At 44.2% G+C, this 19,258-nt stretch overlaps 1 protein-coding gene across 8 annotated transcripts in view; it reads right to left on the bottom strand.

The window, feature by feature from the left end:
- Nucleotides 1-19,258, bottom strand: part of CAMK2G (calcium/calmodulin dependent protein kinase II gamma) — a 563,068-nt gene that overhangs the window by 297,371 nt on the left and 246,439 nt on the right. For all 8 annotated transcript variants that reach the window (XM_030203383.1, XM_030203382.1, XM_030203385.1 and 5 more), the window contains exon 4: nucleotides 608-662. In XM_030203383.1, the coding sequence (XP_030059243.1) occupies nucleotides 608-662 (55 nt within the window). The remainder of the gene's footprint in view (nucleotides 1-607; nucleotides 663-19,258) is intronic.

The following is a 19,258-nucleotide window of genomic DNA, read 5'->3' as shown; positions in this document are numbered from 1 at the left end:
GGGGGCCTTGGAGCTGGGAGGGCTGAACTGAAGGGGGCCTTCCATCCAGCTGGCTGGGAAGACGGCACGGGGGGGGGCCTTGGAACTGGGAGGGAGGGCAGGGGGCCCCTTACAGTTGTGAGGGAATGGGGCCCTTACAGTTGTGAGGGAGGGAAGGGGGCCTTGGAACTGGGAGGGAGGGAAGGGGGCCTTGGGAGCTGGGGGGGAGGGCCTGGGGCCTTGGAACTGGGAGGGAGGGAGGGCAGGGGGCCTTGCAGCTGGGAAGGGGGGAGGACTGGAGCCTTGGAGCTGGGAGGGAGGGACAGAGGGGGCCTTGGAGCTGGCAGGGAAGGAGGATGGCAGGGGGCCTTGCAGCTGCAACGGGAGGGGGGCCTTGGGAAAAAAAAACCATTCCAATATGCGCCCGTTTTAACGGGCTTAACGGCTAGTTCTGATATAAAGAGAGAGCGAGAGAGAGAGAATGTTCTTTTCACATAGTCACATTGTACATCCCTCAAATAGATCAGATCCTTGCAGCCCTGCTTATCTGGATTTTTTTTCACCAGCAGAGAACAGGATAAATCCTTTGGTTACTGCAGCCCTGAAAGTTTGCTCCAGAGGTACTCACAGGTCAAAGACGAGGTAGTGGAAACCTTCCTCAGAAATACTGTCATGAAGGCGCACTGTAAAAAAAATGAACAAAGAAGGGAAAAGCAAATTACATTTCATGAACTGAACTGCTGCAAAGCAGTGTCCTAGGAAACAGCGTTAAAGGACAATCTTTGGTCTCTTAGCTCCCACCTGCTCTGTGATGGTTATGCAGACTCAAACTTCAGGACATAAGTAACGGATCATCCCCTGCTACCAGAGGCTGTGGCACGAAGCCACCTGCAGAACCCTGTGGAATACCCTAAGCAACCTGTCATCTGCGGCATGGACTGAAGGGCAGATGTGGCAGCTTCCACTGTCTGCAGTATAATTACAGGTTAACATGCACCACTTAAAGCAGCAGCACTGGCAGAATCTCTCTTACATAATTCAGGAGACAGCTAAAAGCTCAGGAGACAGCTAAAAGCATTCAGATTTTTATTTTGCCACTTTCAGTTTTATTTCACTGCTGAGAAGTTGTCAGAATGAAAGGCTCTCTTACTTACTTACTCCTGGCCTTCCTTAATGTAAATGTCTCAGTGTACTGCAGTACGAGCCCCATGCAGGTATGACATCGACACATATAAAAGTGGAAATACAGCATGAACCACAGGGAGAGCGGTATGAAGGAGATTTTTAAAACAAGGAGGGGAGGGGGGGTTAGGAGGTACACATATGCTATTCCAAAAATGTATAAAAATAAGAAGTACAACAGGACAATAAAAAACAAAAAAAGAAGATAAAGGGGTAAGACAACAAAAAAGCAGCAGGAAGTGAACTAAAATAATAGACAAGCTGATGTTCTGAAGAATCCAGCTAGGACAGCAGCTAGCTTTCAAGACAAATGCAGAGAAAAACAAGAATGAAACATTCAGTCTTTATGGCAATACCCTACACGATTTTCTTAAAAGTGGTAAATAAGCAAAGCTATAGCCTGAATTACTCACCTGTTAAACTTTTGGTTTAATCCTGCCCACTGACTTCTTGGTCTGCATTACTAAAATTGTGACACCCTCCCCCACCATGTGTAGGGACACTGAACAAGAGAAGAGCAGCTAATCTTATTCAGGAACTGTATCCTTGTAGCCATCTGTAAAGCTGAGTGCTAGTTAGAAAAAAACAAAGGCGTCACTATGCTGATTTCCAATTTAACTGCTTTAACCTTGGGAGAAATGAAAGGTGATGAGCAAAGGGACAAGGGATAGCTGAAGGGCCATGGATATAAAAATCACCCCAAATTCAGTCTAACCACAATTCCCTTCATTCTATAATCCCATCTGCAAAATTGCACATATAGATTATAAAATTGCACATACAGGTTATAAAAGGCACTTAACTTAATTGGCTAATTAGGTGTGAATCCATATTAACATTAATTGGGACTAATTGGCCCTCATTTGCAGTTAGGCTATTCTATCACTAAGTGCTATAGTACGTAACTTTACTAGCAGTGTGGATGTGGAAAGGGCGTGACTGGGGTTTGCCAAGCACTGATGCACTAACCTTTTACAATACTGTCAGTTACACGCGTAAATGGTCGAACTTAAAATGCATATACGTCAACTTACGCTATACTTTATAACAGGACCTAAGAATGCCTAATGGTTAGTGCAGTGGCCTGAGAATCAGGGGAACCAAGTTTGAATCCCACTGCAGCTCCTTGTGACTCTGGCCAAGTCACTTAACCTTCCATTGCACCAGGTACAAAATAAGGACCTGTGTATAATATGTAAACTGCTTTGACTTTAACCACAGAAATGCCATATATCAAACCCTATCCCCTTCTACAGAAGTCGTACTTAGTGGACATTATCCTAGCACCTAACTGTAGCTGTCCTTTATACAATTACCTCCGATATTGCTGACTAGAATTATTCAATTTCAGGAGAACTTATGAGTTGACAGGAATTGTTTTACAAGTGCATTTTTTTTCCAGTTTACAGTAAAACTAGTACATATACAAATTGGCACTACTACAATTACATATGTTCGGTTGCTACACTCAGCAGTTGCCACTTCTATCAAAGAGAATTTGTATCACTTGCTCTCAGTTCTGGGATGATGAGAACAATCTGTTTTGTAACTCCAGAAACGTCAAATTCATTTCAGCACCCACTCTTGGTAACGTTTGGCCTCCTCTCACAAAGTTTTGCCAAGTCAGTGGCGCGTAAGCTTCACCTCACAGCTGAAACGGCTGAATATGCTGCCTGCCAATTTCTTACACCATGTCACTCTTCAAAAGACCATTTTAGCTAAGAAAACTCAAAAATCTGGCAAGGTTGAAATGTTCTCGAAGGGTGGAATCAGGCTAAAATGGAATGCACTGTATTTCAGACATTTTTCTCTCAGAAAGACAAAGTGCTGTGGCATTTATGTCCCTGCCTGCCCTCCAGAAACATCAACCCTCTTTCCTTTCTCCTCCCCCAGCCCTCCACTCTACCTAGCAGTTGGTCCCTGCTAAGTATGTAGTACCAGCATTGCTAGGGCAGGAACAAGACTTCTCCTGCCCTCCTCCCACAGAACAGAAATCATTTACTTCAATTTTCAATTTACCTGACTTTGGTGTGAGCGTATTGGAACTGTTCCTTGAACACCTGCCCTGAAATGAGTTCCCCATCTTACTAGTTCAGTTCACATTTTCTAATTTTGTTATCAGTTAAACTAATCTCACAATTACACATCTCAATGATTTCCTTCCTATATCCAGATAATTTGTAGTGTACCGTGAATCCAACTGTACCATGTCCCTCCTCTCAATGAAACTTATACAAGCACTAGACAGAATGCAGGAGGACCTTACCATAAGCTTTCTCTGACACCCCTTTCCTACTGCAGTCAGATAAAGTAGTCTGGCTGCCATGTTAGTCCACCTGAATGCACTTAGAGAAAGGTCAAACAAACAAAAGAACATAAGGTGATACTTTTTTATTGGAGTAAGTTAATAAATTTTTCACTCTAAGATGCCAAGGGTGGACTATCCAAATATAGAGATTTACTGCCCCAAACAGTGAGTTTTGAAGGCCAAAGAGAGATTTTTCAGACAGTGTGTCTGGGGTATAAATTTTTTAATATTTAAGTGTCATATAGCTTTGTAAGTGAAAAACAAAAAGCAACAAAATGCATTTGCCTTTCTTTGTTACCTAGGAAAGAAAATAGACAGAGTGAATGCAATATGCGCCCAATTTTCAAAAGGATTTACCCATATGTAAATTCTAAGGGCTGAAAATTGCTCAGCAGACTCTACCTTTTACAGCAGCGAGGCCCCGATGCTCAGAAGCAAATGCAGGCACTAGAGGCCATTAGCACCAGTCTAGCACCCACATTTGCTACTACAAAATGTTCAGAGCCGGCAAGCACATGAAGTAATGGAGCTCACCGGCTTGGAACACAATGATCATGCAAATGCATTCTAAACAGGGTCATAATTATTCCTCCCCAATGATCAGCAGACAGCGTCCCAAATAAGGGTGCTGCTCCTGTGGAAAACCCTACGCCAGTTCAGAGCTGGCATTAGGGTATGCCAGGGCATTGGGGAAGGATAGGAAGACCCTGTTCAGCATGCCCTTGCATGCTTCTAGGCCCCCCACTCCCTAAACACAAGGGCAAAGAGGTCTGGTGGACCCCTATACCCCCTCAGCCCTCCACCGTGAATACATTGAACCCTGGTGGGCCAGTGGGACCATTGCCAGGCCCAGCCTGCTCCCCCCCCCCCCCACCGAAAACTAGGCATGGGATGTGCTGGGTGGGGCTTAACCACCATATAAGGGAACACCCTTATATGACAGTTAAGCCCCACCCAGCACATCCCAGGATGCACTGGGCAGGGTGCCACCATTTGAAGCGGTGCCCACAGGAGGAGGGAGAGCTAGTCCCTTTCTCTTGTTTGAGGCTAGGAAACTCTTTTAAAGGCATGCAGGGGCTGGAGGGTGGACAATGCTAGACCACCATGGCTAGCATTTTTTGGGAGGCGGGAGTGAGGCCGGGCCAGGCAAGGGTCCCACTGGACCATCAGGGTTCAATGTATTCCCGATGAAGGGGTTATAAGAGTGGGGGGTGAAGGGTCTGGGGGTCCACCAGACTTCTAGCCCCTTATGTTTGAGGGGGTGGGTTGGGGGGGGGGGGGGGGTCTGGCTTTAGGTCTGACAGATCCGGGCTTTTCTCCTGCTGAGACCTGTCAAACCTCTTTTCTGCAGGAGAATTCTGCCTTGAGCGCATGCCCAGGCACAAACCTCCCACAATTTCCCCCTATGATTTACACTAATAACATGCCTATATTTGCACATTATTCACGTTGATCATAAGGGCGTTTTTTCCCTGCAATGTCCTGGCAGTAATTTTATGGAGCTGTTCAGAAACAGCACAGGGAACTGATCATCGACCCCTGAGAGCATGTTACTTTGCACTGACCGCCATGCTTGGCTGCTGGCACCACCCCAGGTTTAAACACGAGAACAGAAGTAGCTGCTCTTGCATTTAAACCAGTGGTAGTACCAAGAAGAGCACAGTGGTCAGAGCAACACACACTCTTGTCATTGTGAAGGCCCCACATGGAGTATTGTGTTCAGTTTTGGAGGCCATATCTTGCTAAAGATGTAAAAAGACTGGAAGCGGTGCAAGAAAAGCTACAAAAATGGTATGGGATTTGCGCTGCAAACCTTATGAGGCTGAGACTTGCTGACATGAGCATGTATACCTTGAAGGAAAGGAGAAACATGGGTGACATGATACAGATGTTGAAATATTTGAAATGTGTTAATCCACAAACAAACCCTTTTTTGGAGACGGGAAGGCGGTAGAACTAGAGGACATGAATTGAGGTTGAAGGGGGGGGGGGGGGGGCAGGAGTAATGTCAGGAAATATTTTTTCACAGAGAGGGTGGTGGATATGTGGAATGCCCTCCCGTGGGAGGTGGTGGAGATGAAAACGGTAATGGAATTCAAACGTGCATGAGATAAACACAAAGGAATCCTGTTTAGAAGGAATGGATCCATGAAATCTTAGAGGACATTAGGTGGCGACGCCGGCAATTAGGAAGCAAAACCGGTGCTGGGGCAGACTTCTAAGGTCTACACCTGATTGTGACTGAATAACGATGGGCTGGAGTGTACATTTTAAAGGGTTTCAATGTTAGCTTCAGAACTTAGTACAAGAACAGTGCTGGGCAGACTTCTACGGTCTGTGTCCTGAGAATGGCAAGGACAAATCAAACTCAGGTATAAAATATCACATACCATGTAAAATGAGTTTATCTTGATAGGCAGACTGGATGTACCATACAGGTCTTTATCTGCCGTCATTTACTATGTAAAAGCAACTGTCGCACGGAATACTAACAACCATGTCTTAATGCCCCTATCCAGGTGTGTTTTTTAATTTTATTAGGATTTATTTACCACCTTTTTGAAGAAATTCACAAGGTGGTGTACAGTAAGAATAGATCAAACATGAACAATAGACAATTACAGCAGTAAAAATATTCAAAAACAATACAAAGTATGGCATGTTATACTACTTACAATGTCAACACAATACGTAATAGAACATTATAGGTAATAGAGAAGGGTAAAACAATGATGTAACATATAGAAGGGTAAGAAAGTAGGAAGAGATAGAAAGTAAGGTGATTGATTTAAAAAGAAAGTTGCACATGAGGTCAGAGAAATAGTTAAATGTTATCTCAGCTAGGCTAGGAGTGGATAAACATGTCCTGCTGCAGTATATGCAGCCTGAGTACTCCATGTGTGTGTGTGTGAGTGTGACAATGTATCGAGCACAAAAACTAGGAAGCGTCAGTACTATGGACTTTTCTAAAATTGCATTGGTAACACGTAAAACTTCATTAAATCGCAAAAATTCATCCAGCTGCACTAATATAGATTTTCAACTATCTTTCCCAAGGTAGGCAAATTACATCAAGCAATAACTTGCCATATCTGTAACGTCTGCAGAAGATTTTTTTCAAGATGGGGTAAATTATTGATTGCTTCAAACAACTAGGAACGAATCCTGCTTCCAGGGAATGATTATGAATAGATGTTGAAAAAACAGGAATTGCAGCATCTCCTAAGCCTACAATAATATCCAAAGTACAGGGGACTTGTGTTTGACCATTAGGAGAGCAGGTTAAGTAGTAGTAGTAGTAGGTTCAACCACAGTGTTAGTAACAGGATGCAAAACACTTTCATTTGGCCAACCCAGTCTGTCACAGGCCTGCCCTTATCAAAATACCTAGTTTCTTTTATTTCATTTTTTATCAGCTAGAATGGAAATGTCCTGGAGATTGCAATTTCTCTGTTTTGCAATGATAGGGTGAATCAAATTGGTAAATGGATAGCACTGTATATTAAAAGACGGCACACAAAAGAATAAAAGTTCTGCAGAAAACAAAATACACTATGGAATCTTTATGTATCGAGTCCAGACTTATTTTGCATTATGGAATAAGTTTCTTCATAAATATGGCCAAATTTAAGGGTGGGGGATGGAGGAGGATTAGGAGTCAGAGTATTTTTTTTATTACATTTGTACCCCGCGTTTTCCCACTCATGGCAGGCTCAATGCGGCTTACATATTATATACAGGTACTTATTTGTACCTGGGGCAATAGAGGGTTAAGTGACTTGCCCAGAGTCACAAGGAGCTGCCTGTGCCTGAAGTGGGAATCGAACTCAGTTTCTCAGTTCCCCAGGTACTGAAGATGTAAGTAAAGCAGGAACCTGCTATGGTATGGGTATGGTTGGGGGGGGTGGGGTGGTAAGGATGCGTACATGCAAGTGTTATGTTAGTGGGGTATACAAAATTTCTCGACGGAATACGAAATCCACTGTTTTTAATTCTGGATAAGAACCCACCAGTGGGCGACTTGTTAGTATTTTATTTTGGTACTATTGTGGGTATATGATTTTTCTTGTATTGGATTGAATTGTTCCTCATCAGATTGAAACCTGTGGCTTTTTATTTTTTTCTTGCGCTGTAATTCTGATGAATTCTTAAATTTTAAAATATATATATATATATATATATATATATATATATATATATATAATTTTTAAAGGAATCTTTATGAATAGAAATTCCATGTTTATGTTTATTAAAACTTGATATACCGCCGTTAAAAAAAAAATCAAAGTGGTGTACAATTTAAAACAAACTCACATAGAAACTGGAAAGGAATTACAAAACAGACAGTGAATGTATAGTAAAATCAAAAGATTAAAGTTAAAACAGAAAATAGGGAAAAAAAAATAAAAAGGACCGCTAGTCCCATGTTTACAGCAACTGGGATTTACTACAGTCTGCCTCACTACAATGAGACAATAAATTGTTCAACAGAAATTAGGTAAACTAAAATTTGGCAGCAGAAAAATAATGGGAGATTTCAATTACCTTAATATTGACTGCTAGACATGCTAGGAAGGTAAAATTTCCACATGAAAGAAATGATTGCTTGATGGAGCCACTGGTCAAGGAATTAATGACAGGGGGCGCTACTTCAGACTTGGTACTTACTGGACTACAGGATTTGGTGTGAAAAGGAACAATTTTGTGTCCACTTGGCAAATGTAACCATGAACAACTGGATTTTATATGTGGCACCCAAAATCGAGCACCGATATTCGAGCACCATTCCAAGAGGTGTGCCCAACTAAACTGGCTAACGAGTCAATTAGTGCCAATAATTGGGTATTAACTGGTACAAACTTGATCTGGGCCCACCTCTTACTACGTGCTATTCTATAATGTGCGCCCAAATCCCACAGCGCAGAACCAGAAAGGGGGCATGGCCATGGGAGGTGCATGAGCTGGTCAGGGCAGTCTTAAAATTTACACGCAGAGTTAGAGAATACTGAGGATGTCCACTAAAATTGGGCACTGGGAATTACACGTGGTTTCAGTAGGTGTAAGTTCTGGCGCCCACATCTGAGCACTGAAATTGTTGCTCAATGTTATTCTATAATGGAAGCTCACTCAGTGCCCATTACAGAATAGTACTGAGTGCCAATTTTTTTCGGTGCTGATTTTTGAGCACCATTTACTGAATCTAGACCAAACTGCTTAAATCTGATTTATTAACTGGAAGAACACCAAAGAAAACTACTGCACTAGAATTTAAATTTCAAATGAAAATGAGGTCAATTGTTAAAAAACTAAAAGGAGTAGCTGCAAAAGTTAAGAGTTTACATCAGGCATAGGCAATGTTTAAAAATTCCAACTTGGAAGCCCAGATCGGAAGTACTCCGCTGCATTAATAAAAGGTAGGAAGGAAGGCCAAATGACTGTTGGCATGAATAAATGGTGAAGTAAAAATGCAACTGCAGCCAAAAGAACATATTTCAAAGTGGAACCAAAAGAAGAAAATAAGAAAAAACATAAGCACTGGCAAGTTAGATGGAAAGCATTGAAAAGGGAAGCAAAAAGAGAATTTGTAAAGAAGCTTGCTATTATACAGGCGAGAATCCTGTGAGGAAGTGGTTTGATTGAGGGGGTAAAGAGACATTCAGGGAGAACAATTCCTCAGCAAGACTAAACAAAATCCTTGCTCTGGTCTTTCCTAAGAAGGATGTTGGAGAGATATCCAACATGGGAAATGGTATTTAATGGTGATGATTCAGAGGAACTGGAACATCATGGTGAAAGAGTAGCAAATCACCTGGACTACATGGTATACAATTCAGAGTTCTAAAACAACTAAAGAAATGAAATTTGAAATGTATCATTAAAATCATTTATGGTACCTGATGATTGAAGAGTTGCCAACATGCCAGTTTTAAAAAGGGGCCTCAGGAATGATCCTGGAAACTACAGACTGGTGAACCTGATGCTAGTGCCAAATGGTACTACTACTACTACAACTATTTAGCATTTCTATAGCGCTACAAGGCGTACACAGCGCTGCACAAACATAGAAGAAAGACAGTCCCTGCTCAAAGAGCTTACAATCTAATAGACAAAAAATAAAGTAAGCAAATCAAATCAATTAATGTGAACAAGAAGGAAGAGAGGAGGGTAGGTGGAGGCGAGTGGTTACAAGTGGTTACGAGTCAAAAGCAATGTTAAAGAGGTGGGCTTTCAGTCTAGATTTAAAGGTGGCCAAGGATGAGGCTCAGGAAGTTTATTCCAGGCGTAGGGTGCAGCAAGACAGAAGGCGCGAAGTCTGGAGTTGGCAGTAGTGGAGAAGGGAACAGAAAAGAAGGATTTATCCATGGAGCGGAGTGCACGGGAAGGGGTGTAGGGAAGGACGAGTGTGGAGAGATACTGGGGAGCAGCAGAGTGAGTACATTTATAGGTTAGTAGAAGAAAACATTACTGAACATATAGACAGATGATGGATTTAGCCAGGGGAATTCTTACCTCACCAATCTGCTACTTTTTTTTTTAAGGAGTAAATGAGGCTAAAAGTGAACCAGTTGATAGTGAGGAGCATAATCGAACGCTTATCTCCATGGGCGTCTATGTCTGAAAACGGGTACGTGAAGAGGAAGGACAGACCGTATTTTCAGAAAAAAATGGGCGTCTTTTTTTTGTTTCGAAAATACGGTTTGTATGGACCAAATGCCATGGATTTGTTCATTTCTGAGCTGGTCATTTTGGTTTTTTTTAGCGATAATGGAAACTAAAACCGGCCAGCTCAAAAACGTCCCAATCCGAGCCATTTGGTCATGGGAGGGGCCACGATTCGTAGTACACTCGCCCCCCTGACATGCCAGGACACCAACTGGGCACCCTAGAGGTCAGTGCGGTGGACTTCAGAAACAGCTCCCACATGCATAGCTCCCTTACCACGGGTGCTGAGCCCCCAACCCCCTCCCCCAAAACCCACTACCCACAAATGTACAACACTACCATAGCTCTTAGGAGTGAAGGGGGCACCTACATATGGGTACAGTGGCTTTTGGAGGCCTCCCATTTACCAGCACAAGTGTTACAGGTAGGGGGGATGGGCCTGGGTCCGCCTGCCTGAAGTGCACTGCGGTACCCACTAAAAGTGCTCCAGGGACCTGCATACACGCAGGCCTCTAGGACTTGTTGCTGCTGTAGAACCTTGGCACACCAGTTGACACCTGAAGACTAATGTCTCCGAAAACGTTCTTTATTGGAATAAGCACGTTTACTCACAGTTAACTGCAGATCAGAGGTTGTGCCCCACTGGCAAAGAGTCTCCCTGGTACTGAGATTAGCAGTAGGTCAGAGCTGGCAGAATGCTGTACAATGCCCTCTTTTCAGCAACATTCAAGGGAAGAACTAAGTTCTGTAACGTGGGTAACACATGAAAGGGATCTAAAACTGTGTTACAAAAATGGCCACTACCTCATGGACTACTGGAAACAAAACAGAGCACACTCTGACCCAGTAAGCAGAGGGAAAAGCACCATGGGAGTAGAGCCTACCAACTACCAACATCATGAGCATTTAACACAAGCTAGTGGAATCACGGGGCCCAATACCCTACACTCACCACAATGCATTGCTGATGTGACTCTGCAGTGCGCATAACAGAAAAGGTGTCACACTCACCCGAGAGCCACATCAGAACCAGGGAAAGGCTGTCAGAGGATAGAACACATTCTGCTATCATGGAGGTGGGTACGGCATTTGTAAAGAGGGGTTTTTTTGGTGGGAGGGGGTTAGTGACCACTGGAGGAGTCAGGGGAGGTGATCCCCGATTCCAGCTGGTGGTCATCTGGTCAGTTGGGGTATTTTTTTGGGACTTGGACCTGAAAAAAAAGGGTCCAAATAAAGCGGACCAAATTCTCGTCAAAAATGCCCTTCTTGTTTCGCTTATCAGCTAAAGACGTCCATGTCTCCTCAGCCGATAACCACGCCCCAATCCCGCCTTCACCACGCCTCCCACACGCCCCCGTCCACTTTGTTCGTTCCTGCGACGAAGTGCAGTTGAAGACGACCAAAATCGGCTTTCGATTATACCGATTTGTTCGCCCACGGGAGAAAGACGCCCATATCCCGATTTGGGTCAAAATATGGGCGTCTTTCTCTTTCGAAAATAAGCTGGATAGTGTTCTTGCAATTTCAGAAGGCATTTAACAAAGTCCTACATGAGAAAATTAAAAAGTAATGGGATAGGAGGCAATTTCTATTGTGAATTGGGAGATGATAAAAGAGAAAACAGAGAGAGGAGAACTGCACAGTCAGTATTCTGAATGAAGCAAGGTAAACAATGAAGTAAACTTAAGATTTATACTAGGGACTAGGGCTTTTTAATATACCTATAAGTGATTTTGAAAAAGAAAACAATTGAGGATCAATCAGAGATAAAAATATTCAGATTTGTTACATCAAAAGTAAATTGTGAGAAATTGCAGGAGGATCTTACAAGAGTAGGAGATAAGCATGCAAATGGTAGATGAAATTTAATGAAGACAAGCACGAAGTAAAAAATCTCAACCGTATTTAAATTGATACTATGTTCTATATTAGGAGCCAGGCAAGCAAAAAAAAACGTTCTAGGCATCACCATGGATATGTTGAAATTGTTGATTCAGTGAATAGCAGCACTCAAAACACTGCACTGATGGGCCGATGAACAAAGGCAAACGCGAGCGGTAGACGCCATTAGCGAAGGACTAGCACCTGCATTTGCCTTTGCCCTATGAGCAGAGCCAGTGAACATGTGTAACAATGAGCTCGCCGGCTCTGAGCGCAAGTGGCATGCAAGTGGCAAGCGGATTGCTCTTGCCCAGAAGATGCCACTAGACCACAAGGCCATTTAAAGGTAGGCCCAGGGAGGGCCTTGGGTGGTGGAAGGGTAGAGAGGTTGGAGGTTGGGTGGCCAGCCAGCTCTCTTTCGGGAGGGACCCAAGAGGCAGTGTTTTTGGTATCAGTTCCAGCCAAAACTCAGTGGCAAATTTTGGTCACGGATTTGGTTTTGGTCGGCCTCTAGCACAACACTGCTGAAGGTAAATGTCCCCAATTTAAACTTACGTCATTTGAAGGAAAACTGTTTTTCCTTTTATTTTATTTATTAGGATTTATATTTACCACCTTTTTGAAAAAATTCACCCAAGCAGAATACTGCCTGAATAACTTGGACATAGGCAATAAGCAATCAGAGCAGTAAAAAACATTTAAATATCAGTACATACTATAACATCATAGGTGCCCCGTATAAGAGGCTTGGGGAGGCCCCAACCACTACTTCCCCTCCCTGTGGCCGCTTGCTCTCCTTGAAAGGCAACAATAAATCACAACCTTCCGCTCCATATGTTCCACCTGCTCACTCACTTGCTCGCTCTGCCTGCCAGCAGTGGACTCTTCAACTTCGTATCTGCAAACAAGCGCCAGACGCAGCAGCTCTTAATCCCGCCCTTCAATACAGGAAGTTACCTCATAGGGGGGTGCGTGCAACCTACTGAGCCGCTAGTGGCACACAGAGAGCTATGGTCCCGCGGTTTCTCATTATTTGGAACTACGAAGTTTGAGAGTCAGCAGCCGGCAGGCAGAGTGAGCAAGTGAGGAAACGGGTGGGATGCATGGAGGGGAAGGTATTTCTTGTTGAGTAGTAGTCCAGCAGAGCTGCCGGTGAAGGACTGAATATTGGAGGGGGGTAATGGTGCTGGTTGATATTGGGAGGGACGGGGGACACAGAGAAAAATAAGGTTTTGCTGGATGGTAAAGTAAGGGGAAATGAAATGAGGTAGTACTTGATAGAGGGTTGGAGGAAAGAGACTGGACGATGGTGGGAGGGGAAAGAGACAGGGGTGATGCTGGATTTTGAGGGGAGGAGAGAAATGAGGCAATATTTTGGGGGCAGATAATACTCTTGAGTGTATTTAGCTTGCATGTTACAATTATTAACAGAGATATGGGGGGGGGGGTCCTTCCTTGCTATGTTCAGAACTGCTGACACAGGTGTTGCCACCCCAAGGACTGAAATTTGCCATGCCACATTGTATCCCATTCCCACCCTGCCCTAGCCCCTCCCATTCTGCTCTATCCCCTCCCCACTCCAGCCTCCCCAAACATCTGAGTCACCAACCGCCTATGTATAACATAGTATGCTACTACCAAAGGGGAAAGCAGAGGAAGGTTATATAGACAGATAAGACAGAGTAACAGAAGTTTCATATGCTAACAATTAAATAATTGTGCATGAAATCATAAAAAGTGCATCTGTTGCAAGAAACTCCTGCTACACTTACAGCCAGTGCTAGTCCTTATATGTGTGAGTAGCTAGTTAGTTGCTTCTTTCATAAAGGCTTGGGAAGAGTCATGTGTTTACTTGCGTCCCCAAGAAGAGATATTACATAAACAAAAGCTTTTTTGGGAAAAAGGCTCATTGGGTGGGTGTCACATTGTATGATTTCCTTGGATACTCTTTGGAAGGACATAGCGAACCTGTGGCCCATGTCCTTTAAGATTCCTAAAGATCCGAGTTTAAATTTAGTCCTGAATTGTATTGGTATCCAGTATAGTTTTTGCAGAAATAGTAATGTGATTATGGAGCAGTATGCAGGTCCCTGGAGCAGTTTAAGTGGGTGCAGTGCACTTCAGGCAGGCGAACCCAGGCCCATCCCCCCCCCCCCCCCACCTGTTACACTTGTGGTGGTAAATGTGAGCCCTTCAAAACCCACCAGAAACCAACTGTACCCACATCTAGGTGCCCCCTTCACCCCTTAGGGCTATGGTAGTGGTGTAAAGTTGTGGGGAGTGGGTTTTGGGGGGGGGGGTTGGGGGGCTCAGCACACAAGGTAAGGGAGCTATGCACCTGGGACCAATTTCTGAAGTCCACTGCTGTGCCCCCTAGGTGCCTGGTTGGTGTCCTGGCATGTCAGGGGGACCAGCGCACTATGAATGCTGGCTCCTCCCACGACCAAAGGGCTTGGATCTGGTAGTTTCTGAGATGGGCATCCTTGGTTTCCATTATTACCGAAAATCGGGGATGACCATCTCTGAGGTCGACCTAAATTTTGCAATTTGGGCATCCCCAATCGTATTATTGAAACGAAAGATAGACGCCCATCTTGTTTCAATAATATGGGTTTCCCTGCCCCTTTGCCGGGACGTCCTGCGAGGACGTCCTCAGGAAAACTTGGGCGCCCCTTTCGATTATGCCCCTCCACCTCTCCTACAACCTCCTATCAGTCATATTGCAACATTCTGAAACACTTGGAATTGGTGCCATTTTAGCCACTGTAGTCTTAGTGCTGGCTGGCTGGCTGGCTAATCAAGTCACTTTCACAGTTTGCCAGATCTTGGTAGAGAGATCTTAAATGTTTGAGCCAAATGCTGGGGATTCCTTCTGGGCCAGGACTTTTCTAGTTTGGAACGTTTCTCTGCCTGGTTTCCAGCTCCTGTGCTATTACTCCCATCAAAATTTCTTTGATTTCTAAAATTGTTAAATTTACAATTTAAAAAAACCAAAAAAACCTACAGCCTCCAGATGAATATAGTACTTAAAATGGGATATAAAGAGTGAGCTAAACAAGAGAATTACCTTCCTCTTTCCTACAGCTTATATCTCCCACTAATGTATCAAAGAGCACTGTTGGCTTTCCTGGAGATTATTTGCATTGCCTGGCAACCTTCAGGTCATCTGAGATAACTACTCCTAGGTTTCATTCTTGTTTAACTGCTGCACCACAAATGCAAAATGGTTATGCTTTATTTTTTAATTTAATGCTCCTGCAATATTACTAACAATGATTTTGAAAAGTACTGCCTCTAGCACCAGGGTTGGACAAGATTTTGGTGCTCATAACCAGGGGCATAGCTTTGGTTGGGCCCAGGCTGGGTGGATGGCGGGGGGGGGGGGGGGGGGGGGGGGATCTACTTGTTCTTAAGGCCCACCAATAGCCAGTCACCCACACCAGCTATTTTATTTTTATTACATTAGTACCCCGCGCTTTCCCACTCATGGCAGGCTCAATGCGGCAGGCAATGGAGGGTTAAGTGACTTGCCCAGAGTCACAAGGAGCTGCCTGTGCCGGGAATCGAACTCAGTTCCTCAGTTCCCCAGGACCAAAGTCCACCACCCTAACCACTAGGCCACTCCTCCACTGTTGAAGAAATCCACAGTGATCGCTCCAACTGCAAGAAGCCAGCAGCATTATCTTAAGTCACTGGCGCTATAAACCCGCTTAGTCCTTGTGGAACATTTTCTGATATAATCTCATGAGATCAGCATTGGGCAGTCCTCTCCTGCCAAGATGCAATATGCTGAAGGTGCCAGTAACAATGGCTCAAAGTACTGCCATCGTCATGTAGCTTCTTCCTTGCAGTCAGGTTTGGGTTACTCTATGTCTTGGGGGATACTCACCAACTAAGGTATTTTAAAATCTTCATATGAGTTTTGATATCAACCTTGAAGTAACTATACACTGGAAGTCAAATACGTTAGCGTTTAACTTTAAAAAAGGAGACTATGATAAAATGAGAAGAACGGTTAAAAAAAACTTAGGGGGGCAACTGAGAGGGCAAAAACTGTACAACAGGCATGGACGCTGTTCAAAAATACCATCCTGGAGGCCCAGGCCAAACATATTCCACAAATTAGAAAAGAAAGACAGAAGTCTAAAAGACAGCCGGCATGGTTGAAAAGTGAGGTGAAGGAAGCTATTAGGGCTAAAAGAAACGCCTTCAGAAAATGGAAGAAGGAACAGTCTGAAAATAACAAGCAGCACCATAAGGAGTGTCAAAGCAAATGCAAGGCGCAGATAAAGAAGGCCAAGAGGGATTACGAAAAAAAGATAGCATTAGAGGCAAAAAAACATAGCAACATTTTTTTTCAGTATATTAAACGCAGGAAGCCGGCAAAAGAATCGGTTGGGCCGCTGGATGACTGAGGGGTAAAAGGGGCGATCAAGGAAGATAAAGACTTAGCAGAGAGATTGAATGAATTCTTTGCTTCGGTCTTCACTGAGGAAGATTTGGGTGGGATACCGGTGTCGTAAATGGTATTTTTTTTTTTTTTTATTCTCTGTTTCAATTTTAGTAATCTAAATAACTAACCTCTCTATTGCAAATGTTAAGATTACCATTAATTTATTAACACATACTGTTGTGTTGGTAACATAGTAGATGACCTGTACAGTCCATCCAGTCAGTCCAACAAGATAAACTCAGTACAAGGCAGTGGATCCCAAACCTGGTCCTGGAAGCACCACCCAGCCAGTCAGATTTTCAAGATATCCACAATGAATATTTATGAGAGATCTGCATGCACTGCCTTCACTACATGCAAATCTCTCTCATGAATATTCATTATGGATATCCTGAAAACCCAACTGGCTGGTGTACCTCGAGGACCAGGTTTGGGAACCACAGGTATAAGGTATGATGTGATACCACATACATATACATTATCTTGATTTGTTCTTGCTATTTTCTGAGCACAGACCATAGAAGTCTACCCAGCACTGGCCTTGTTCTCCTTCCTGAAGCTGAATATGTCTAGCCACATTCAGGGCAACCGCAGAAGTCTGCCCAGAACTGGCTTCGCTTCCCAATTCCTAATGTTGCCATCTAATCACCGTTAAGCTTGTTTAGTTTCACGCCTTCTATACAAGATTCCTTTGTGTTTATCCAACCCATTACCATTTTAATCTTCACCACCTCCTGCCGGAGGGCATTCCAGGTATCTACCACCCTCTCCATGAAAAAGTACTTCCTGATATTAGCACCCCTGTAACCTCAATTCATGTCCTCCAGTTCTACCAACCTTCCCATCTCTGGAAATGATTTCTTTATAAATTAATATCTTTCAAATATTTGAACATGTATTGAGCAAAATTTGCTCCCAGATATCAGTGTATTTGTACAGCAGGCTACAAGTGGGGGTCCATGTGCCTCTGGAGAAGGGGATTTGTAGGGGGGACAGACTGCCTCTGGGGAGGGGGCTCTGTACAGCAGGCTGCAGGGGAGGGAAGGGCACGTGTGCTCTGCTCTTAATCACAGGGAATGGGGATCTCTACAGCAGATTTTAGGGGGATCCTGTGCCTCTGCTCTCAGTAATCACAGAGAAGGGGGGGATCTGTACAGCAGACTGCAAGGGATCTCTGTCCCTTTGGTCTCAGGCCTCGATGCTCAGAGCTACCACAAGCTGTACTGTGCAGTTTGCACTGGATGTGCATACAAGTTATTGTATACAGAATACTGAGAGGGCTTCAGCACGGGTATTAGGGTGTGCAATACAGACGGCCACAAATTGCATTTAAATGTTATGAAGTCATTAGGCATTCTGTGCAATGCACAGATGGAAACACAGCAATGCACAGACTGAAGCACCTATCCATAACATTGAAAATTTTTCACCAGGTCCGAGGTGGCTTAAAGTGTCTGGAAAGGACAGTGTGTGTCTTACACATTAGTCACACTTGTATGAGAGGAGGATCCAAGGGAATTGCAAGACTTGTGCCTTTTGTGCCAGTTATAGATACACAACAGTAGCAATACATTGACAGGGGAATCAGAGGATTGTGTCAACCATACATCACTTTACAGCAACCCACTCTACATGTATAACACACATGCAAAGGGAATTTTTCCTGTTTCATTTTAAAGAAATTTTTTTGTGTTTCCTGTTTCTCCTGCATGATGGAACTGCATCTGCGCCTTCATATACATTTCCCCACCTGCCTGCTTGTTTGGCCTGTGCGCGCACACAACAACACTGTCGCTTACCACAAGACTGTACTGTACATGTTTTGGATGCTTTCCCTTTCAGACTAGTTGCAGGTTTTCCGTGCATCTCATTTGCATGGCATTAACTTTAAGCATTATACATTATTCACTCGCACATGGCTGTACCGCCGACTTTTGAGCACTGACCACTCAGTAATCATAGGGGAGGAGGATCTGTACAGCAGGTTGCAGAAGGGGCATATGCTTCTGCTCTCAGGCCCCGATGCTCAAAACTCTGGTGCTGTACTGAACAGTGCCGGAGAAACAGCGCATCTGAACTCCCTAATGCTCAACGTTAATGAGATGCAAATGTAGGCGCGCTCATAGAATAGACATTAGGGAGTTGTTTAGAAGTTAGGGGAAGGATGGTGTCTGGCACATGTGCTCAAGTGTTGTACGCTAAGCACAGCTCTTCAGCGCATGCCTACAACACCAGAGGGGAGGAGGGAAGGAGGAGGAAGAGGCGCTGGTTGTCAGTTACTGAAATACCTTTATCACGGGTGCATGTTCTGAAGCACACATTGGCATCTGTTTTCTGCGCCTCTAAATATAAGCATTTCAACTTTTTGTTTAGTTTAGAATGCTTATATTTAAACACAGGAAACAGGTGCCAAGGTGTGCTTTCATTTTTTGGGTCTGCTCCAGTGGTGTGCTGGAGCCGGCTCGCACCGGCTCGCAAGAGCCGCTTGTTAAATTTACTGACATCTTGTGAGCCGGTTGTTGGCCAGTGCAAGCCGGCTCGCCTCTGCTCCCCCGCTGCCCCGGTCGTCCATCATCCGTCTTCCTCTGCTCCCCGACAGACCTGGTTTCCTTCCTGCGCCGCTGCTTGCCTTTAAAAATTTTATTTTCTTTCAAGGCGCGCCGTATTTCCTGTTTGCGCGAGGGCGGAGCCACGATGTGAGGGAAGGGAACGGAAGGCTGAAACTGAGCTAAGCCTGCTGCCTTCGCTTCAACGCCGGCGCGCCTCGAAGGAAAATAAAATTTTTAAAGGCA

This window comes from Microcaecilia unicolor, chromosome 5 (genome assembly GCF_901765095.1).
Source record: "Microcaecilia unicolor chromosome 5, aMicUni1.1, whole genome shotgun sequence".
In the NCBI taxonomy this organism is placed as follows: domain Eukaryota; kingdom Metazoa; phylum Chordata; class Amphibia; order Gymnophiona; family Siphonopidae; genus Microcaecilia; species Microcaecilia unicolor.
Note: the sequence above shows the minus strand (reverse complement) of the source record. Positions and strands in the feature narration are given on the sequence as shown.